Source organism: Sander lucioperca, chromosome 12, assembly GCF_008315115.2.
Source record: "Sander lucioperca isolate FBNREF2018 chromosome 12, SLUC_FBN_1.2, whole genome shotgun sequence".
NCBI lineage: Eukaryota > Metazoa > Chordata > Actinopteri > Perciformes > Percidae > Sander > Sander lucioperca.
This window is the reverse complement of record NC_050184.1, coordinates 32,382,878-32,407,523: the sequence shown is the minus strand read 5'-3', so window position 1 is coordinate 32,407,523 and position 24,646 is coordinate 32,382,878. Positions and strand designations below refer to the sequence as shown.

At 39.7% G+C, this 24,646-nt stretch overlaps 1 protein-coding gene across 1 annotated transcript; it reads left to right on the top strand.

The window, feature by feature from the left end:
• Nucleotides 1-18,098: 18,098 nt before the first annotated feature.
• Nucleotides 18,099-23,587, top strand: nr4a1 (nuclear receptor subfamily 4, group A, member 1). The gene is made up of 7 exons (XM_031290299.2): nt 18,099-18,250; nt 19,484-20,282; nt 20,402-20,531; nt 20,622-20,785; nt 20,894-21,096; nt 21,506-21,684; nt 22,359-23,587. The coding sequence occupies exons 2-7, from the start codon at nt 19,494-19,496 to the stop codon at nt 22,613-22,615; spliced, it is 1,722 nt and encodes a 573-aa protein (XP_031146159.1). The 5' UTR covers nt 18,099-18,250; nt 19,484-19,493; the 3' UTR covers nt 22,616-23,587.
• Nucleotides 23,588-24,646: the final 1,059 nt, after the last annotated feature.

Below are 24,646 nucleotides of genomic sequence, written 5' to 3'. Positions count from 1 at the left end.
CAACTTTATTTGTGACCCCGAAGGGCAATTAGGTGTGCAGCAAGTATAAATACATACAAGACACATAAATACATACAAGTTCTACACACACTCCAACTGGAACACAACCATAACAGTACGAGGACAAATAAATACCAGTACAAGGTGCAAATGAAAGATTTCTGGTTGTTTTGTTTTTTGTTTTTCTTTGCTGATTTGAAGTAGGAAGAGCTAAGTTAGAAATATTAACATAATTTCCATGCACGGTTAAAGGTTTAGCAACCTTCAAAATTAAAATCTGATTGCAGTTGTGTGTTTTTTTTGCAAATGTTGCCAGGCGCTACCGATGAAATCTGATCAAACAAACACCTCCACAGTCCTGATGAAGCTGATTAGCTGAGTGTTGGAGTGTTACTGAGGTTTTTCTCCCAAACTAAAACTTCCAAAGTTGCTTATTTAGTCAGTCAAATTCAATGTTAACTTGTAACATGCACCAATTTGCAAAATTTGCAATACGTTATTTGATCGTTTGGACTTTAATTGTAAAATGTATGTTTTTCTATTTCTTGCATCAAATGGCAGCTGAGGAACATTAAGGCTGTCATTCAAATACAATACCACAACGCTACTCCTGTACTGTAAACTAGAGGTAGAGTTACACCAGCCTTTGATTTTCAACTACTATTTTTATTTAGCTCTAGCAAGAAATGAACAGATTTTTGGACCAGTTAAAAGGGACACTCCACTACTTTTACACATTAAGAACACCTTACTCGTCATGAATAGTAGGCTACTATTCCGCTTGTTAAAACAGTTGTATATTGTGTTTTTGTGGCTCTGGAGGCTGCATTTTGAAGTCTGAGAAAATAACCCATGATGTCGTCATGGTTATCTTAAATAATGTTGGAGACTTCCCATTTTTAACAGTGGTCAAAACTCCAGCAACAACTCAATTGTGTTGTATGGTGACCATGAAGAAGGCCTCACGATAAAATTGTTCTCTGTGCCGGAAATCCCTACTCTGCTGCACATATTTAACAGAAAGCTGACGTTACAAACTTCAGGGTGGAGTTTGAAAACGTGGACGTTTACAAGACAGGGAGGGTCTAATGACAGACGCTGCACAATGAGTTGCATTATAGGAATTGTAGGATAGTATTTTGGACTAAAATTAGGACCAATTTCAGCTATTTCTTTTTTATATTTGTCTTTTGTGGGTCCCACAACCTGATGAAAGTCCAATGCTAAGTAGCTGCAATCAGCTATAGCCTCTTTAAAGGATTGCGTGGGGAAATCAATTCAAATTGTGTTTTACTGAATAGATCTTTCAGAGCTGTTTTTAATTGTTTTAGGGGTAAAGGAAAATCACTACAGGATCTGGTAGATTGCAGTCCAACATCTCAGGGGTTGACAAAGTTGTCATAAGATGAAGCTTTCTGCAAAGACGACTGTCCATAAAAATAAATGTGTTTAGTTAGCAACACTTTCTGTTCATTGTATCTCTTCATAATGTGGCATCTCCATTCAGAAAATAGACCTTAAATGACCCCCGCCCCCACCCCTACACACACCCACACACCCACACACCCACACATACACGCACGCACGCACACACTTGTATACTATTTCCTGTTTAGGGGAGCACCGGGTGTAAATGTCTGGTGTTATTGCATGTGCTTTTATTTCCCTTTGCTGCTCATATGTCAGACAGTCATGACCATTTAGCTTTAATGCTAACACAGGAAACACAACAGCTGCATGGGTGAATTATTAATGAATCATTTGTATATTAGTAGATAGTCGTAGGCTTAGCCCAAATAATACAATACTATATATATATATATATATATATATATATATATATATATATATATATATATATATATATGAGATTGTGTTTGGCTTAAACGCTGCAACTCTCTGTCTTTTATGTCCTGCTTACAAAAGCATCAGTAATCAGGATTAAACCTAATCATTTGCAGGTTATTTTCTTGGATTTGAAAGGATGTCAAAACATGTGAAACATGTAGCCTTCACAGTGGGTGTACAGTGGGTGTACAGATGGTGTACGAAAGGCCCCATTTAGAACGGTTAGTTAGTTAACAGGTTCCTCTTTTTTCATGATTGTTTTATGATGTTTGAGAATACAAAGTCAGATAAGGAACCACCTGCCAATGTTCAGTTTCACTCTCTGATACACACACACACACACACACACACACACACACACACACACACACACACACACACACACATTACTGAAAATGAAAATAACTGATAATGATTTCCTATTAATTTCTATAGGAAATGCATATGGGTATTTTTTTTTACCCACATATGAAAAGTTGAGATAATTTCCTATTCATTTTTATAGGAAATGCATGTGGGTATTTTTTTACCCACATATGAAAAGTTGAGATAATAATAATAGCCTAAAAAAATGAATGGGGGAAATCAAAAACACGATTTTTGAGGAATAACTGGAATATGAAATATTGCTGGGTCATTTCTGCCCCATGCATCTAGGACTGAAATGCTTTTACATAAAACCTCTGACAGCCGTGAGTGTGAGGGAGAAGGAGAAAGTCCTCAATACAATGGCAGGAAGTGTCATGGGGTTATATCTTTAGCCTCAGTTTGAAACCTTTTTGCCTGAAATTGTAACAGCTAAATATTTCAGTTTGATTATTTACCAAAGCCCTGAAGCTATGCGTGTGTGTAAGCACGAGTGTCTAGAGCAACACGCAGACCAGTAGACATCCTCACGTGGGTCGAAAGAAAGAGAACAGCGACAGTAACTTCTTCCTGTCTCCAAAGACAGGAAGTGGTGGGGATCACCCTGTTCTGAACGTCTTTTTTTTTTTTTCTTCCTCCAGGGGATGCTTGAACAAATACAACCACCACATCCGTACTGACTGAACAGTACAGCCGACAAGAGAGGACAGCATATTGTCCTCATCTCCCAACACGTCTGGGCAAATGAAATCAGCATGCCCGCCTGAAAGCTCAGGCTGCAGAGCAGGAGCGTCTGGGCTTCAGGAATGCTGTAAGCTGTGGTGTTTGTCCAAGAGGAGAGAGGATGTTGACTCAACGGGATTTTTTCAAAAGCCAGCTCCAGGAATACAGAGAGGATGGAGCCCAGAGATACTGTACCATGTTCCCAGAAAACAATTACTGTAGCTGAAGTTCTCTGTTCTTAGGAAGATCACGTTGTGCTTTTGTTTGACGACCTACCGAAACAGCCCCACTTCTGTCAATAAAACCACCTAAAACTGATACAGGGTGTGGTCTGAAATGACTTTGAGTCCAAATAAAGTTCAGTAATACAGCATATTTATATAGTGTGTGGGTACATAGTATACAGAGTTGCTTTTATCTGACGCAGTTCAACACATTCTCACTTTTGGCCCACACACACTCCCCCCTCAAAGGGCTTCATTCTCAATCCATGAAGGTAGAACTGACTCATCTGCGGTGATGATGACCCACACACACACTTCATATTGAAAGATTTGTATTTAAGGTGATGGTGACACACAAATGACGATCATGAAAGGAGATACTCTGCTTGTGATATCATGTTACTAAAACTACGCTAACTGATCAACATTCTTTTTTTTTTTTAACGTATTGGGAAAGGAGGAAGTTTACCCATCTGTCTAGTCAGTATGTGGTTTGTCAGCCGCTGCTTCTTCTATCTTTTTTTCCATTTGGTTTTAGATTACTAGATTACATCTCACAGCACATTTCTTAGTTTTGCCGATCATTTTAGAGCAGAGGTCGTTTCCATGTTACATCCAAAACAATCTCTTTTGTGCTTAATCTTTAACACCCATAGACCTGTATATTTCACAGGACTCACTGTCTTATCATTTGGTCTCTTTGGTTTAGTGTGAAAGCAGTTTGTTGGGCTGAATTCAGCACCAAAATAGAGAGCGACTGTATTCTGCATGCTGATGAGACTGGGGAATTCACTGTGATTTGAAAAGAGACCAAACATAAGCACGTTGGGGCAAAGCTATTATCCATTTCCATCTGAATGGCAGCTGTGGTTGTAACAGCTGACATTTCTCTTCCACCCTCTACAAACTTCTTCAATCCCTGTCTTATACTGACAAGCTATGGCTTTGTATTGTTTGGGGATTCCACTTGCATCAGTGCAATCAACCCCTGGTGCGCACACACACAAACTCTTTATAAATTCCCCCTGCTTACTCTTAAACAACAGCCTCCTGGCCTTGAACAGGTCCAGGAAACTTTGAGACAATAACGCTGCTATTTCATCCATGGACTGTACTGTATCTGGAAAAAAACAAGAGGAAACTCATTGAAGAAAAAATGAAAAGGGGCCAAAGTCAGCCAAGAGCCAATATGTGTGAGTCAGTGATGGCGACTGTCCCAGGCCTGGAGAGGAATCAAAACAAAAGCACCAGCAGCCCAGCGCGGCGGCCGTGCAGGCCTGTGAGGAGATAGGGACTTCCAGGGGGTGTTCAGCGCTGCCTCCTGACTTTCTGGCTTGACCAAGTGTTTTGGGGCCTCATGTAATGCTTCCTGAGGGTTTTCCTAGGAAGCGAGGAAAACATTCCCAACCCTCGTCCACACCTCTGCTCAGAGACAGCAGCAATGACCATGACGACAACCTGAAAAACCAAAAGGAAAATGCCACAAAGCCGAGGTGTGAATAAAGGCTGAGGTGCTTCCTGTGAACTTGTTGTTTTCTTAAATGTGTGGTGATGGCGCAGTGGATATGACACATTCCTTTGGTGTGGGAGATCTGGGTTTGATTCCCACTGCGATACATCAACTAATGTGTCCCTGAGCAAGACACTTAACCCCTAGTTGGTCCAGAGGCGTGCGACCTCTGACATATATAGCAATTGTAAGTTGCTTTGGATAAAAGTGTCAGCTAAATGACATGTAATTTCAAATGTTTTTTTTTTTTTACAGTGGTGGAAAGTAACTTCACTACATTCAAATACTACATGAATTACATTTTTACTCCACTACATTTATTTGACAGCTATAGTTACTAGATACTTCTCAGAAAAAAAGTATATAATAAGCTTATGAAATAGACTATTGGTAAAGATAAGACCAGTGATTCCCAATGTATTTGACTTGTGACTCCATTAATGAAGGCAAGGTAACCAAGGTATTTGTTCCACAAAAAATGTTACAGAGTCCATGGTAGAACTTCAGACATTACCACAAAGTAATGAAATACGTGTGGCAGGGCACCTTTAAATACAGTATGTCATAAAGGGCTTTTCAGGCCCCCAAGTTTGCTAAGAAAACAGGACGGTAATTCTCATAGAATTGCTGCTATATAACTGCATCAAAATCATGATCGGGATGATTGAAATGAATGACTAGTAGGTCTACTTGTACATGTTACTGTATGAATAGTCTCACATTTCCAGACCTTACTCCACATACATTCTGGGATAGGATGAAAAAAACACTCTGGGTTGTTTGCATTTCTTTAAACCAATCACAATTGTCTTGGGCAGTGCTAAGCTCTGCAAAAAGGTTTTGTGAAGAAACTTGTTTTGGTTTGAACCCTGCAAAAGAAAATGCCACATACAATATTAAATACAGTTAACTGTGTTAAGACAATACAGTAATGTGAGCTATTTAAATTAGCTGGATACATGGTTAAACCTCATTAGTTCTTACAAGTGTGTCGCCATGTATATTTTGTCCACAGCAATCGCACCAATCGGCCCCAAAACGTCCCAGTCAGAGAGTAAATGCCGTAAACATATTCTTTGTAAATCTTTACAATCATTCACCGAAAGAACCAAGTAGGCCTGTCTAATTGTATGATCCAAATCTTGTTCAAAACTTGCCATTTTCAGCGTGTTGTTTGAAGTTTGTGAGTTTGAGAACGGCAATACACAGAGCAGAAAGTGAGGGACATCCGGCGTGTGAGCCACGCGCAGGAAATCAGGCAATTATCTTTAAAATGTACCTCCATTGATCAGGCTACTGTACGAAGCGTGTGCATATGCCTGTGCTCGTCTGGTGGGAGGGGCTAAGAAAAAAAGAGAGGGGAGAGCTGCAGGGTTGTATTTTCAAATTCTGGTGTGTTTTTTTTAAAACAGCTAGATTTTTGGGATATCATGAGATCCCGCGAGAAGAATATGATGAGCATAAATCACATGAAATACTGTAAATCACACGAAAATCCATATTGTCAGCCTTCAACTATTGCCTATGTGTCCGAACAGCAGTGGATCGAACCAATCAGCGTCCGGTAATGAGCTTCTGGCAGCTACAGGTGTGGTTAGGTGTGTGTGGCGGCCGTGACTGTTTGTTTAAAACAACAATGGCAAATGTCATATAGATAGATGGTTCATCCAATCATCTGATAGGTATTTTTTGAATATGCCTGCCCTTTTCCAAACAGTTTCCAATGACGGCTTCTCAGATGGTTCTGTGTTAACAAACCATCTGACGTGCCAGGTTAGTGTTTGTTCTTTTGCATGTGAGTACTTCTTCCGCTACTGTTTTCCTATGCGATCAACTGTAGCTCAATAATCAATGCCTACAGTACAACAATATAATGTGTCCTGAGACTGTCAATGACTGCCCCAGTGACATCCTCAGGACTATCCCTGAAAATGAACCTAGTGCTGGACGGTCCAGCCTAGTGTGTGTGGCCCAGTGTATGTGGGCAGTCGATGAGGGAGGAATGTGAGAGTGGGAAGGCTCAAAGGGGGACATTCTTGTGACCTACAAACAGATGACAGAAAAGATTTTGTCCTCCCGGGTGACAAAGACACGCATGAAGACAGAGCTCATTATTCAAACCGTGCTGTGATGAAATGTCTCTGTTGACAGCACAGCGGCCCTTGCGTCATTTTCACTTAATGAAATCTGGATGGAAAGTTATTGTTCAACACTGACAACTACCATAGCCCATGTAGGCCCATTGACTAGAGTCTCTCACATAAGTGTCTGTATCGTGTGTAGCCTACCTGTAACGATTAATTAAAGTAATAACATCCACACATAACATCAGATGTGTAAATCATTTACATGTTCTTCTATTATAAACAACTGTCTTTCAATTCTCATCTGTGGAATAAATACCATACTGCAACTTATTCATTCAGTCACATAAACTCATTTTGTAGATTATGGCCATCTCTCTCTCTCTCTGTCTCTCTCTCTCTCTCTCTGTCTGTCTGTCTCTCTGTGCTTGTATTTTAGGCCTATTAGCAGCAATAGACTTTTTTAGACAATTTTTATTGTTGGCAAATATAATATATATCATTAAAATCTTCTGTATTTTGTGCTGTGTTATGTTATTTTATAGTTGTTTCCCCTTTTCATTCATTAATCCTAATCTTAGCACTTTATTTTTCATTTTGTGAGATGTCTTTATAAGCCCACATCTCCTTCTTTTAAACATGTAATGTATTGTTCTGTTTGTGTTGTCTTACCTGTGCAAATGGGTAAACCGATAACTAACCAAAACTAGCATTGCTTAAAATATTGATACAATTGCTGATGTTCGACATGTGTTGATCATCCAGCCAAAACCAAATGCCAACCATTTACTGTTTTTCTTCATTAAACAACTAGATAGAGCAGCACTGACATTTAAGTGCAGTAAATATGGAATTTACTGAGATGAGGTTGCTCAGTCACGTCGGGATGCTGCCCTCCAGTGGTAAATCAGTGCACAACACAATGGTTTCTATGCAGAATTTCATTAAACACCCTTAACACTGGTAGTGAATCACGAAAAGTATATGTCAGGTTGTAAACTTTGATTTCAAAAGACACAAACCAACATTTTCTTAGTTCCAGATCTGCAATCAATATCTAGCATCTTGATTCACGTAAGTGGTCCCTTTTTCTTAATTTCTGTCAAAGAAACTTTTTGTGACTCTTAAGACACAGGTCATTTTTCCACTCAGTGCATTTATCGAACAATAATAAACTATTGTTCTTTCTTTGAAGGATCAGGTTAACAGTTACGTATTGTTAGATACAAGCAAAATATAGGTGTGTTCCAGTGTGAGTGACTCAGTCAGCATGCACAATACCAGGACAGTGGAGCAGCCAAATGGAATTGAGCCTGATTATTTACACCTGTGCTTTTCTTTTCTTTTGACAAGTCAAAATATCTTCATGAAAAAAGGGTTATTAGTCAGGTCTGCTTCCTTGTATTGTCTCTACAATGTTCCGACCAAGTTAAAAATATTTTACCCATTTTATTTTAAGATCCAATACATTTTCAAGCTCACTTTTATACAGTTCAAGATCATTTTTGGGGTGTTTTATTGCTAGGATAGATTAAGACAGGAAAGTGGAATGACATGCAGCAGGTCGGAACGAAACCTGCGGCCGCTCCAACAAGGACTAAGCCTCTGTACATGAGGCGCCCCACTTTTATACAGCTTGAACAAACATAAAGCTGTGAACTGTCAGAGAAGACTTTGGGCCAGCAGCATTGACCCTAGTGATTCAGTAACATGTAAATTACCTTCAACAGATCTTCATGGCCCTTGAGCTGAATTTCAACCCTAACCTGAGAGTCAACACAAGTCAAGCGTAGTTAATGAGCATGCTCTCAAAAAGCGAAAGGTTTTAGTGTCTCTCTACTGGTGTGACTTCTGTAAGAGCTTCATCAGAGCAACAAGCCAGAATTACAAAATGAAAGTGAATAACTTTTACTTGTATGTTTGTTCAGAGAAACCATCTGTATAGATAAGGACCTATAGTACGTCATTGTGCTCAATGTTTGGATTCCCCCTGTTAGAGTAACAAGTAATTAAATTCAATTCAATTTTATTTATTGTGTCAAATCACAACAGGAGTTATCTCAGGACACTTTACAGGTCTAGACCACACTCTATAATTTAAAGAGACCCAACAATGGCCAAATGTGTAGTGTAGTTGATGATATGATGTGGTTCGTGTTGATGATGATGACGATGATGTCTGTGATATGATGATGTCTATGCTGCTGCTGATGACGATTGTGTTAGGACAGCAGAGATGTTGATCATGTATACATGTCTAGTCACTATACTCCTCCTGTGTATTTGTATTTGTATGGTCATATTCTATTCTGCCTTGACATTTTTTAGATGTTATTGCTGTTCTTTAGTGTATTGTAATATTCCTTGATGTAAAGCCAATTGCCCTCCAGGGACAAAATAAAATTGAAAGTTTAAGTAGGCCTACTGAAGAACAATTTTGAAGTACTAGTATTCTATTTGAGTATTTTTATTGCATGCTACCTTCCATTTCCATACTTCAGAGATATCACTCAGTCGGCCTCAGTCTTGTCCCTCCCTTCAGCCACATTGTCACTTCCCCAGCCCCCTGCATTTCCTCTTCCATCCACCAGATGCCCTCAGACCCCCCATCCCCCTGTTCCAGTCATGCTCTCTCATTCACCTGCTCACCTGTTTCCACTTTTCCACATCAGCCCTGCAGTATTTAAAGGGGTGTTAGAATGCAAAACCGATTTTACCTTGTCATAGTTGAATAATGACAGTTTGGTGGGTAAATAGAACATACATAGAACCTCAAAATCTCATTGGCCTCCCTTTTCTCTGAAAATCTCACAATTTGAAACTGCCTCTGAAAACAGGCAAATCTTAACGAATCACCGAGTTGACGTCAACTCAGTGGCTCCTCCTTATTTGGCTCTGGTCTCTACCTTTGTCACGCCCCAACATTTACATAGGCTACACCACTGATCTGAGATCAGGTAGTCTTCTGAATAGGTCGCGCAGATCTCAGAAATTGTATACATTGTTCATCTGCTATTTTATCACTAAATTCACTTCTGAGACTTTTTTATGCAAAAAATCAACTATGTAGAGGTCAAATATGGGCCGTTTTACAAAAATGTATGGCTAATTACAAATTTTGTCCGACTATGTGTCGGAATTCAGCGGCCGGTGCTGCCTGGGTAGCAGCCTCGCCGCCCGGCCTGTCCTCCTTCACAGACCCCGGCCCGCTGTGAGCTAGATGGAGCTCCGTCACGGCCGGCCGCAGTGCTCCATATGCGTGCAAAGTCACTGTTTCTGGGTTACTGGCTTACCAAACGCTGCTGCCCTGACAGAGCTCCAGGGCCTGCTGCTCCCCTCTTCCTGCTTAATGGCCGGTGTGTGTGAGTGACAGCGCGGTCAGAGAGCTTGTTACACCCGCAATCTCTTACCACAGGTTCCAGTTATATATATATATATATTATATATCTTATAATGGATATGTGTGTTGAGTTATTTAAATAAACGATTGGGGAAATAAACGCCTCTTGTCTGCGAGTCTCATTGGTTGTGCCTGCGGTGAGCTGGATGGAGCTCTATCAATGAGAGCTAGCTAGCCTCCTCCGAACGAGACCTCTGAAATTCACAAAAATGCATTAAATTGAAATCGGACACAAGTGTTAGCTAAGCTTTGTAAGACCTTAGGGTAGCTGTGATATACATGCCGTGACAAAATTCAAAGTATAAATATACTATAGTTATGCCGAAAGTGTAGCTAGCTAGCTAGCCGCGATCTTTACCCATAGGATTGAAGGGACACTAGCAGCTAACGAAACCCCTCAAATTCACAAAAATGCATTAAATTGAAATCGGACACAAGTGTTAGCTAAGCTTTGTAAGACCTTACGGTATCTGTAATATAAGTGGCTTGACGAAATTCAAACTGTAAATATACTATAGTTATGCCGGCAGCCGGCCAGCTCCGCGGAGCCCCGAGCCCCAGTAGTCCCCTTAACCCAGAAACGGTGACTTTGCCCTGGGTATGGATCGCAGCGGGCTGCCGCTGTCTCGTCAGACTGTGTGGAGCTCCTGAAGTCTGACACGTCTTACCAAATTTGCAGTTAGCCATCAATTTTTGTAAAACGGCCCATATTTGAGCTTTATATAGTTGATTTCTCACATAAAAAAGTCTCAGAAGTGAATTTACTAACGAAACATTGCAGTGTCTGAAATATGAGACCTGCTGTCTCGTCTCCAATGTATGTGTATGTGGTTCATCACAGCTCATCTAAATATTCATGAGCATACCATATTTGGAAGAAAAGCTCTCTTTCCAAATAGGGCCAAAACACAGGGCCCATAGAATAGCAAACGGGCCATTTTCAGCCCAATCAATGTTACATACCCTATTAGGAGACCTTAAGGAACAGTGTGAAATACCCTATATAATCATTCTATCACCCCTTTAACTGGCCATTTCCCACTCAATTCCTACCAGATTGTCAATGAACCTGATTTGTTCCTTTCCTACTTTTTTGTTGCCTTTTCCTGTGTTTTGACCTGTTGCCTGTTCCTGACCTGCTCACCTATCATGCCCCTCTCTTGGATTTGTTTGATGACCAAAGTCCAAATCCAAAACAAAACATTAGTTTTCTTCTTTAACATCCCACGACCCCTCAGATTTAGTGTGTGACCCTTTGGAGGGTGCATGACTCTTAGGGTTTAGAACCAGTAAAGGTATGTAAGTATGATCATGTATACTGAAAGTCTTAAAAGTAAAAGTACTCAATGCAGAAAAATCTTCACATTTGAAAAGCTAGAAACAAACTTTCTTTGCATGAAAAATAACTGAAACTATCCATATTTTATTTGTCTTATAGTGTGTATTGGTCTTTTTTGTCCCTGTTTATTGTCTGTTGTTTATCACTGTACAGCACTTTGGATTGCATTTTGTTATACTCATAAGGTGCTATATAAATAAAGCTTGATTGATTGATTGGTTTTTATTCAATCTGTTGAATTGTAATTGTGATCTGTAATGTACGGTGGCCGACAGGGGCAAACGCCCTGCAACTTAAGAAAACACACGCAAATAGACAAAACACAAGCAAATTAAGAAAACAACATCATTAATTTGACAACACATGTGCAGCATTCAGCAAACGCGCTGCAAATACACACAACACAACCAAATACATAAACGCACTGCAAATAAAAAATGATGCAAAAAGAAAAGCACGCAAACCCCGAAAAAAGAAGCGATGCAAAAAGAAAAACAACTTCATTAATTTGACAACACATGCGCAGCATTCAGCAGAGAGAGGGAGGGAGAGAGAGAGAGAGAGAGAGAGAGAGAGAGAGAGAAACCGCATAGACTGCATAGACTGTAAATATTAAATCTATGTTTGAGATGTTTTCTCTCGTTTGGTGGGTGTGTCTCGGCTCAGGTCACAGGTGATACTCAATCAGCAGAGACGTCTGTAAACTTGTGGTGATAAAACATTTAAAACTGCATCAGTGTTTAACGTTGACGTTTGTTTAAGCCATATTACATGAGAGGGTTTAAATTCGAGGTCCGAAATTACTGAAGTGTAGGCCTCCTCAAGTGTAATATTGTGATTATACAACAACGGTTACCAACAAAATAAGTGATCAATCTGTATTCATATTGTGGAGCAATTCGCTCTTGAAATACAAAAAACAGACAGGATTTATAATCCCTCCCTGTTAGTAAACCAGCCAATTTACCGTGGGATTTATCAAACTGAATAAATCCCGCTCGCACATATAAACACAAAACTGCTTTGCTAACTCCAACGTGTTGTAACTAAGACATCTGCTGAAAAAGTTATTGTATTCATTAGTATGATTGCCGTACTGTTTAGTTCACAAACATCCAACACACCAAAGTACAAACACATAGCGGACCAGACGCAAGTTTTTATTTTGAAAAGCCGAAGCTCGGGGACAGCACCAGCCGGGAGGGCATGAGACGGGAGCATATACTGTATATTATTAATATATTATGTTATTATTAATAATAATAATAATAATAATAATAATATGAATTTAATATCGGTTAATAACGGTCGAAAATCCAGCTGTTCCACTAGCTGCTCCCTCTAGAGGTCTGGAGAACTTCCGTTGTGTAATCTGGATGCAGCGTTTTTTTTGTTGCATTTGTTTTCTGGGTTTGTGTGCTTTTTTTTTTGCATCGTTTCATATTTGCAGAGCGTTATCTATTTGGTTGTGTTGTGTGTATTTGCAGCGCGTTTATGTATTTGGTTGTGTTGTGATATTTGCAGTGCGTTTGCTGAATGCTGCACATGTGTTGTCAAATTAATGAAGTTGTTTTTCTTTTTGCATCGCTTCTTTTTTCGGGGTTTGCGTGCTTTTCTTTTTGCATCGTTTTTTAGTTGCAGTGCGTTTATGTATTTGGTTGTGTTGTGGTATTTGCAGCGCGTTTGCTGAATGCTGCACATGTGTTGGCAAATTAATGAAGTTGTTTTCTTAATTTGCTTGTGTTTTGTCTATTTGCGTGTGTTTTCTTAAGTTGCAGGGCGTTTGCCCCTGTCGGCCACCGTAGTAATGCACCACAAACAGCTACGACAGTAAAGTGCACTTCTGTGTGCTATTCATACATGAGTATTAATCAGTCACAGAGGCCATTTTCTGCAGAACGAATTGACTTTTGATACTTAAAGTACATTTTGTTGATAATAACTCTAAACTTTTCAATACAGGACTGTAACTTGTAATAGTGTATTTTACATTGTTCTATTGGTACTTTTACTGGAGAAATTATCTGAATACTTCTTCCACCACTTGGAAGTCTTTCCACAGAGTCGATTAGTAGCTGTTCTGGAGCTTTCGATTGTATGATTGAGTTCCAATATATATATAAAAAAAAAAATCTCTCTCTCTCTCTCTCTCTCTCTCTCTCTCTCTGGTCTAACTTTCACTTATTCCAAGTGGGATTTCTTGTTAAATCAGCTTACATTTTTGCATCATGTTTGCAGTCAAGACCAAAAACTACATTAACCTTTCGAGAGACCTGAATTTCATGCTCCCACGTGGCACCACCAGATAGAGCATGAACAGTATGTAAAATCATCCTCCCGTTAGTGCAAATGTCAGCTTGTTGAGAACTGTGCCAACAGATAGGTTAAGATGTCACTTGCTCCTGGAGTGTCTGATAATAAATTGTCTCCCAGTACACAGTTATGTAACTTGTCATATCTAATTCAAACATAGGAAGTAGCCTACAATAGTACTGACAGAAAAGAGTTAACTAAAAGCACAGTCAAAGCTGTGGAGAGGAGAAGTGGAAGAGGAGGTCATAATGAATGTGATCTGTATGTAAAATATAAGATATCTCTTATGTGTGATGTCTCATCCTCTTTTCATTTGAGACTGGAAAGTGGAACTCGATAAGGACAGTGGTGATATAAGCCTCATGGAGGAATGTGAGTGTGATAGAAAACTGCCTCACGTGTTTGGTCAAAAAAAGAGGAACAGTCACAAGGAGGCCTAGTCATGTTTTCGTCATGTGTGCAGCAGCTTCTCCAAATATGTGAATTTCATTGTCTTTAAATCCGTCTTTAAAACATTTTCCATATTGTGGTATTGAATGAGGCATATGGATTATCCCTGACAGTTCTTGCCAACTTTCTTTTTCACATGTCTGTTTTACAGAAGAAACTACAGTAATGGGTGGATTTATTTGTGTTTTATGAAGTAGTGACTGTCTTGTAGACTTTCCATTTGGTGCCACCATAATGTGAAAAAAACCTTTTTATTCCTGCTTTTAGACCACATCAAACCATGTATCAAACTGTCCAAGATACATCAGTAATCATACGCTGTCACACATATAATATAGTTAATTGTCTCCAATCAAAAATGGAAAAACATGAATTATCAGTGGAGAAATAGAATGAATGCAGATGCTTCCACACAGGACACAAGTGGCCATGAAAAATATAAAAATGCTGTAATTATAGACAATCACCAGACCTCAACCCAATTGGACACCTATGGGAGATTGTGGAGTGATGTGTTAGACAGCGCTATTCTCTCCACAACCAACATTAAAATAAAAAGTGACATGAAATGTTGTTGTATTTGTTGTCCACAGAGGATGACAAGAGAAGTGGTCGAGGAAGTCATAATTTATGTGATCTGTATGTTAAATATGAGATATCTCTTATGCGTGATGTCTCATCCCCTTTTAATTTGAGACTGGAAAGTGAAACTTGATAAGGACAGTGGTGATATAAGCCTCATGGAGGACTTTGGTGAGCCCCTGAGTTTTCATCGCACCAATGACTGACGCCACCATGAGGTTGGCACTTTTGGGCTTTAGTGAAATGTCTCGACAGCTATTAAATGGGCAAACTATTTTTGGTACAGAATATGAGCTGTGTCAGACACAAATGTATCTGCAAGTCCTAAAACACACATAGGTGGAGTGAAGAGTCAGGTGTTGCTTTAATAACATCACGTTCACACCGTGTGCTTTCAGTCAGTGTAAAGCAGAGGAACGTGTGAAAAGAAAGCAGAGTAATGGACGTGTTTGGTTAACCACAGGTTTGTTGTTATCCTTTTTACATTCAAGATAAGGTCATTGTCATTGTACCATTTCACAAATCTATTTTCTTCAGTCTGGTCCACTGATAGATTGTCTTATATTAGGTATATCTGCATATGAAATGGCATGATTGTCAGAGTTTATGTGATGACACTTATTATTATACAATCTGAATATAACAGGAGATATGCCACATCCCTGGAGTGTGTTCAAACACTGATCTGCTGTGTACAACTGGTAAGGAATGACTGATACCACTTTATGTAGACACAAACAAACCTTAATCTACGTAACTTCCTAACTGTGCACAAGCAGAGGAATCCTCTAAAGTTTGGAAAAAGATGCAAAGCAACACTGATAGCATCTTCATCTGTGCCTTATTTACATCTGTATGCAAACTACCAGGGATCTAATGCACAACTGACTTCAACAGCTGTAGCTTTTTTCCGGCTGTAACAGTTGGAGCTTCAGTCAGTCTATCTGATGAAAAAACTTTGTTATCAGTGCCATTACAATGCTGATCTTCCTCATGGATCCCCCAAAGGTCTCCTGGTCACTTGAATGAGATGTTAAGCCATTGAAATCTCACCAGAAACAAACATAGATGTGACGGACAAGATTGTACTGAAGAACTAGAGGATTTCTCCACAATGACAAACATCTTCTCAACTCAAAAATAGCACTCCGGAGGAGCAACAGGTGGTGGGTGGAGCTCTGGCTATGAACATGATAATACATAATAAGTACAGTGTGTGTGTGTGTGTGTGTGTGTGTGTGTGTGTGTGTGTGTGTGTGTGTGTGTGTGTGTGTGTGTGTGTGTGTGAGAACAGTTGCACATAAAGGCCACATTTCTTGCACAACACATAATTTCGAAACCCTCACATCAACCTTTACACAGATACACAGTAAAATCTACATTACAACTGACCAACAACTATCATTGTATTTACAACTTTGTCCTTCCAGCAAATAACTTGAAGTAGTTCTCTATCATATGAATCTGCGCTCAAAGGATGTTGTTGATGTCACAAAATGTGCCCTGTGTCTGCTAACCCAAATCAGATAACCAGTGAAATCAGTTTCTGTGTAGCAGGGAGGCACAGTCAGTGCTGGCATGACATCACAGATGCCCAGTCATTCACAGGAACAAGAAAAAAAAATCTTCAATGGGAGGGTGATTAGTTTCCAGTGCAGTCTGCAACCATGAGCCAAAAATGTGTACCATCCAAGAATTTTGTCTCAAAGCTGATGGCAGACGCACAACTCTTAATCTTCTTGCAAGAATGACCTTGAACAGACAGCAATAACAAGGATCACAATGCAAACACACAGCTGAGTCCCTTATTACAATATTCAATATTTTTGCCAACACAATTTCAGCTTGATGTGTTTGTAGCCTGCTTCCTCTGTTGCGCCAGATTGCGAGAAGCTCTTTCTGTTATAATTGACATTCTGGAGCAGTGATCATTAGTGAGCCTCTGTAATTTGAGAAAAAAAAGAAGAAAAAAAACTCCAGGTGGAAAGAGAAGTAAAATTCTGGGATCGTACAGCAGGCCTGCAAAGAGTACGTGTGCAGTTTCCTCTACTACTTTAGGAACATTTAGGAGGTAGACAAAATAATAGGAACACCACAAGTATCAGCCAACACTTGTGGAATATGTCCATATGCCATACTTTTTATATTCCTTTCTCACACTTTTACGCTGCTATTGTTTATTGTTTGTTTGTTGATTATTTGCACAATAAGTACTGCTCTTATTTTGATTTTCTTTTATATTTCTTTTAATATCAGGGAGTGCCAACACAAGTTTTGTTGCATTGTAGTCTTGCACAGCAGTAGTATAATGACAATAAAGTACTTATCTATCTTATCTAGTATACAATGCTGCAATACACCACAACTATTACCTTTAGAAAGACCTTCAATTAGGACACCTGACTGTCTAAATGATGATGACACATGCTTTTGGTGTGGGAGACCTGGGTTTGAATCCCACTGCAATACATCAACCAGTGTGTTCCTGAGCAAAACACTTAACCCCTAGTTGCTGCAGAGGTGTGCGACCTCTGACATATATAGCAATTGTAAGTCGCTTTGGATAAAAGTCATGTAAAATAATCTAATAGTACAAGTTTTAGAAATCTTATTATTATTATTAGTAGTAGTAGTAGTAGTAGTAGTAGTAGTAGTAGTAGTATTATCATGAGTACAATAATTGGATTGAATTGCACATGGCTGGATTAAGTAACCTGTTTCTGCCCCATTAACCTATTGTTCTTCACACTCTCTGTGCAATATGTACACTTTTTCTATACAACGCACACCCACCAGATAAGATTTTTTACTGTAAATGCAGTTTTTAGCCTCTTTTATCATCACTCTACCACAACACAACATCAATTAAAAATAGTTTTCCCACCTATAAATCGAAAAACGTCTAAACTACTGTGACTTCCTGTTTGTAAATCATAAAACATTTTCCACTTTATCAGCAAAACGTACTGTATTGGCGGTGTGTCAGCCTGTTCAATAATATTATATCATATTCCGCTTTATTGAGTTTTATTTAGCTCTGTTTGTGTGTGTGTGTGTGTGTGTGTGTGTGTGTGTGTGTGTGGGGCATGGATGCATAAAGAGAACGTGTGGGGAGGACAATGCTGCGGTTCTTCACCATTCGCGCGTCAACGGAATCCTGGAGTGCGTCATCGAACGTCTATTCTCTCGAACGCGCGCTGTGATTGGCCGGAGCCTGGAAATCTCCCCGCCCACCGCCCATGTATGGAACTCTTTCTCTGGCGTCATGGGTAGAATAACTCGGATAGTATAAAAGTGTTACAGAGATGTAAGCGCGCAGGGACTTGCTCCTCAGCTGGGAAATACTGAAGATGACTGACGGTTGTTTGTGGAATACAGACAGTTCAAAACACTTGTAAACGGGCCCAACAGGTAAGAAATATTTATTTTTATTTTTATAATATAGTAGGCCTACACTTGAATGCGGAAACTCCATTTTTTTTAAATGTCACAACCGACACATGGGCTTTAAAATTAGTTTAAATGGAAGCGAAAGCAGCCGCCCCGTTCCCATTTATTAAGCAGAAAGCAAAGTGAAGTTGTATTGACGCTACAGGTGTCTATATAGGTGACTATATAGGCCTACTCAATATTTTACTCATTCTTGCACAAAACTGTACAGTTGTTTAATTTTAAAACGAATATAGGCATATTGTATTTTTTAAGTATTTTTTTCATATTTTTATAGTAAAACCTTCTGTTCTATATTTATGTGTGTTGACGTTTGTAGGACTTGCTTTATATTTTTATTTTCTCTTACTGTGTATAGCCTATTGTTATGCACCAAAACACCAAGGCAAATTCCTTGTATGTGAAAACCTTCTTGGCAATAAACCTGATTCTATTCCTGATCTAATTGGAGTCAACTGTATTGTCATTACACATAGTACAAGGACAGAGACAACTAAAATGCAGTATTAGCATCTAACCAGAAGTGTCAAAAGCAGTAAAGTGCAAAGTAATACACAAAATAAATCGTGATATCTAGAATAAAAATAGAATAAAATAAAGTAGAAGGTATGAATGTGTCAAGATATAAACAGTATGAACAGTATGAATAGTGTGATATCAATACGCAAAATATATTGTTTTTTGCCATCCAAGTGTTTAACATGTGCCTCATGTGTTATCATTGAGCCCCTGTCTGAAAGTCAACGCCCACATACTGTACTTTCCGGCATGAGCAGCTGACCATATTTACTACATAGTAATACATGACACAATGGTTTACAACTGTTGCTATGAAGAGCAGGGCACCTTCTAGGTTTTCTCATGAAGTATATAGTATGTCTTTCTTAAGGCAAGGCTGGATTACAAAGTAGGCAACTGCACCAGGGCCCCCACAACGCCAGGGGACCCCCGAAGTCCACTGTGTGGCAATTGTAGGGCAACCTAACTTAGGTTATATAACATTTTATATAACTTCTAAAATGTATTAAATTCCAGCACATGAATACTGTAAACAGTGCACAGGTAGTAAAAGAGGGCCCAGCTGCTCATTCCTGCCCCAGGGAGCCCCAACAGGTTAACCGGCCATGGCTTGAGTGTTCCAAATAAACTTAAAAATCAGTTTGGCTTTAATATTGTTGATTATGTCTTTTTCAGTCTTGCAGCCATGACTTGCATACACCCTCAGCATGGATCTCAGCTCTACGAGAACAGCCTTGGCAGCTCAGAGCTTCAGAGCACAGACTTTCTCTCCAGGCTTGCTGTGGATACGAGCAACCAAGGGGACCACCTCTCTGCTCCATCCCTGCCAAGCATCAGCTCCCTGGTGGACACAAGCGTGGGTGACTTTGACGCTTATTCATGTCAGTTCACTGCAGCCCCTGCCCACATCACTCCGTCACCGGGCCAGGAGAACCCCTTCAAGCTGGATGACCTACAGGTTTATGGCTGCTACCCTGGAGCGTTCACGCTGAGTTACCCTGACGAGGCAGTGTCCCCTGGTGGGTCCGACTATTTTGGCAGCCCCGCATCCACCTCGTCTCCTTCAACCCCCCGGTTCCAGAGTCACCATGCGTCCAATTCCAAGTGGGATTCAGCCTTTGGGCCATACTCACCCAGTCCAGGGTACTGGGCAGCAGAGGACAACTCAGTGCCACAAGAGCCCTCTTTCTTCACTTTTGGTTCTGTGGAGGATATGTCCCATTTGGGTCAACCACACTCACGAGAGCAGAATCCTTTCACTTTGACCCACCCTAACCCCTCTGCACTGACCTTCCCCACCTTGGTGATGGAGCAAGCGTGTAGCCTGGATGGCACTGAACAGCTGGATGGGAGCTTATCACCCAAGTTAAAAAGTCCCAGTGGAAATGAGGGCTGCTGTGCTGTGTGTGGGGACAACGCCTCCTGTCAGCACTATGGGGTTCGCACCTGTGAGGGATGCAAAGGGTTTTTCAAGGTAATAGGATCTGACTTGTCTATGCAGCCTATTCATCTATTTCCATGCAAAGACGACTGTTTGAATGTTAAATGATTGTTTGAGACAGGTTTGGAGTAATTCTTCTTTTTATTTCACAGCGTACAGTACAAAAGAATTCCAAGTATGTTTGCCTCGCCAACAAAGACTGTCCTGTGGACAAGAGGAGGCGGAATCGATGCCAGTTCTGCCGTTACCAGAAGTGTCTTGTTGTGGGCATGGTGAAGGAAGGTGAGTTCAGTACATATCCAAATGATTGGTTTAGAATTAGGACGGTAATGCTGAACTGAAAGTAATATTTGATATCACCAATTTTTCCAGTTGTGAGAACAGACAGCCTGAAGGGACGAAGAGGCCGCCTGCCTTCAAAGCCTAAAGTGGCCCAAAACGTGACAGCCACTGTGTCTCCAGTGAGTATGATCGCTTCACTTGTGAGAGCCCACATCGACTCAAACCCCAGCATTGGGAAACTGGATTACTCTAAGGTAAAAACAAAACCAAACAAATGACATGCAAAATCCCTCTTTTTTCCCTTAATATTTAATTACCCACTTATGCATCTGTTTGAACTTCTCTGCTGTTTGCAATTTCAGTATGATGAGACAGAAGTCAGTCCAAACCAGAAAGAGGACGCTAGCGATATCAAACAGTTTTACGAGTTCCTCACATCCTCCATGGAGGTCATCAGGAAGTGGGCGAAGAGCATCCCAGGTTTCTCTGAGTTCTGCTCAGAAGACCAGGAACTGCTGCTGGAATCTGCCTTTGTCGAACTCTTCATCTTGCGTCTTGCATATCGGTGAGTGCAGCGCCATGCAAAACTTTCAGCATGCTTATCATTTGGGGTGCACGATTCAGAAAATGTCACGATTCGATTCGATAAAAATTTTCAGGCTCAAGATTTGATTCAAAAACTATTTTCGATTCAAAAACGATTCTCGATTCAAAAAACGATTCACAGTATGTAAATGTAGTTACTTTTCCCATGTGATTGCAGTAGAAAATGTTAAAAATAATTTTTTGAAATAAAAAAATATGAATCGATTTTTGTAATTCTATGAATCGATTTTGAATCGGTAGAGCTTGAATCGCGATTCGAATGTGAATCGATTTTTTTGCACATCCCTACTTATACAGCTTACATGTAATATTGCTGATGCCTTGAATAAAATCATCACACTATCTTGTTTTTTTCTTTTCTTTTGAAGTTCCAATCCTGATATGGACAAGCTGATCTTCTGCAACGGGGCCGTGCTTCACAAAGCACAGTGCGTCCGAGGCTTTGGGGACTGGATCGACTCCATCCTGGAGTTTTCTCAAAGCCTCCATCGCATGAGGCTAGACGTTTCCTCCTTCTCCTGTCTCACAGCCCTGGTAATAATCGCTGGTAAGAGCTGCAGTCATCCTTTAACACTATTTAACACATCTGCGTTTAGAAGTAGAGGTATCAGGCTTTAACCCACTGTTTTCCCCCCCTATTTAAATCTGAGTTATTTTTATTAAGCAAGGACAACTGTTTGCACAAGGAATCTGGTTTCATTGGTGTGAACAATACTAGGCAGTTACACAACACAAGAGTGGCATAACAGGTGTTTGACAGAATGTAACACAACCTCATGTATAGTGCAGAGAAGATGTAAGAAATCACAGCAGACTGAATATAACCACAATGCAGGTTTAATTTCCGTGAGGGGATCAATAAAGGATTCTGATACATTTAAAGCCAAGGAATTGTAGCAGCATTAACGTTTCTGCACCAGTGTGTCCACTTTAGCAGTGCAGTATCCCACTTAATGTTAGTTAATGTCTTGTATAAAGATTTTCCAAATTCAACCAAGAGTTGTGTTCTTTTTAAAGCTGAGTAAAATCAAATGAGAAAAGAGGAAATTATTTGATTAAAAACTTGATGAATCCTATCAGTCAGATTTGTCACGTCATGCTTTCAAAGTTTACAGTCTTTTCTATGAGTGTGTGATATTTGTGTGATGTATCCAATCAAAATACTAAAGCATAAAGCTCACTCTGACACCGACTCAAAATGTATCTTATTTTCTGCTGCAGACCGACATGGTCTTAAGGAGCCAAGACGTGTGGAGGACTTGCAGAACCAGCTCATCACCTGCCTCAAAGATCACATCTCTGGCTGCGGCTCAGACTCGCTGCGGCCCAATTATTTGTCCAAACTTCTTGGGAAGCTGCCTGACCTCAGGACTCTGTGCACTCAAGGCCTCCAGCGTATCTTTTACCTTAAATTAGAAGATCTTGTTCCTCCACCACCGATTGTGGACAAAATCTTCATGGATACGCTTCCGTTTTGAGTGTGATATGGAAGATCTGTGATATATAAAATCTGGAGTTTATATGAGAGCCAAAGAAAAACAGACTGACTCATACTTCAGGTATAAGATGAAGAGGGGATTTTGCAGCTCCAGAGGAAAAGGGCTACTTCTGAATTAAAAAGTGAATGATTTATAACACTTGCAGAAGCAACATGTATGTGGAGCTGCACAAAATGCTCTTCCTAGTTGGTTTTTCCAGGAAATTGTGTACTCTGCAGACGGGCCAGGTCATGGACCAAAAGGTGACTGTTTACATACAACTAGGTGCCATGAATGGAAACATTTCTGATGGAGGGAAGATTATTGCACTTTCCAAACAGTTACAAATTCAATACAAACAATATCAGCCCCATCATTTGAAGGATATAATAAGCACAATAATTTAGCTTTTTTTTGCTTTTGACTGTAAATTGCACATAAAGTATCCTACAAAGCATTATTATGATATCTTCAGGCTCAAGAAATAAATATGGGCATTATATTTCTGTTTAGTTTAAATAATTCAGGTGCTCCAGGATGTTTTTAAAACAAGCAAATGATTTCACAGAACCACTTGAATACACTTTCCAGCCCCCAAACTGATGTTTGGTGAGTCCACACACAACAATATCCAAAGCATGAGTCCCTCTGAGCTCCAGTTTGCATTATATCTAATGCCACCATATGTATTTGGTGGTAATTAAGTAGGTTAAACCTACAGAATTATTCAGTGGTATCATTCATGTATCATGAATAGACATTGAGCAGCTAATATACTGTGTATCATCCAGTTCAGTCTTATACACTGGCCTTTTATGTAGATTATTTTGAATGAGTTTTAAACCTGTTGGTGTTGTTGCCACATCATCTGCTTGTTTGGGGGAAAATGTAATTTTGTTTTGGGTTATTTTTACATACTAAGAAGTTATATTTTACTGCAGCTAAACATGAAATAAAATTTAAAACAGCATATTCCAACTGCTTTTTGTCGTCTTTACATATTTAGAGAAGTATATTGAATTAGGGCGTGCTTGTAGTTTTTTTTTTTTTTTTTTTTTAAGTTGTCCCTACTTGTGCTTGTGAATTGCAAACATTATAAATAACAATAAGTCTTACTTTGTTAAGTAAATTAGTATACAGTTTATTCTTCCATTGTGTGGATCCATTGTGTGTTGCTTTGCCAGCAGCCTGTAAGCCTGAGTCAAGTGTAACCTCTTCTTTTGGCAACAGATAAGAATCCACCTCCCTCCCAGTTATGTGCTGGTCTTTTTTTAGAAACCAGTGGAATTCCCAGTCCGGTCTCAAGTGACACAGACTACTTCATCATTGTATAATGTCACACATTCTCACATGCATGTGTGTGTGTGTGTGTGTGTGTGTGTGTGTGTGTGTGTGTGTGTGTGTGTGTGTGTGTGTGTGTGTATGTGTCAAAAACATAAATGAACACCTTCTACTGCTTGAAGTAAATGTTATGGAAGAAGTGCTGCAAGTCAGTCAATAAAACAATATTATTTATAGATTACTCTGGTGCACCTGTTTACAGCCCATGGGCCTCTATGATCCACTATAATGGTCCAAAACATGCAAAGTCAGCATGATTACAGAGGCTCAGGATCATGAATTAATAAGAAGTTCACCAAAGTTATATGAAACGATGGTGAGGGGGACATGAAGGCCTGTACTAGATTTTCATCCATTAAATAGTTGTTGAGATATTTAAGTCTGAAGACAAGGACACTAAAAACAAGGAAACAGCCTGTATCCATGTGGGAGCTAGACTGATAAGGTCATCAGGTGATATTGGCTTATTACCTATAGTCACTGTCGGCATATACAGTATGTTTGCTGATAAGTGCCAAGAAATTGCAATGAAATGCCTCAGTCAGTGCACATATTGGTAATAATCTTTAATCTTTTTTTTTTTTAATGTTATGTCTTTATGTAAAAAAAACGACCTCATAAATCCAGTATTAGTCAGGCTCTAATCCAGCCGACTTCTTCAGTTTGCAAAATATTTTATGCAAGTTTATG

Coding starts and splice junctions, on each gene's coding strand:
- nr4a1 (XM_031290299.2), top strand. CDS start 19,494: ATGACTTGCATACACCCTCAGCATGGATCTCAGCTCTACGAGAACAGC. Junction 21,097..21,505: donor ATCTTGCGTCTTGCATATCG/GTGAGTGCAGCG, acceptor TTTCTTTTGAAG/TTCCAATCCTGATATGGACA. Junction 21,685..22,358: donor AGCCCTGGTAATAATCGCTG/GTAAGAGCTGCA, acceptor TTTCTGCTGCAG/ACCGACATGGTCTTAAGGAG.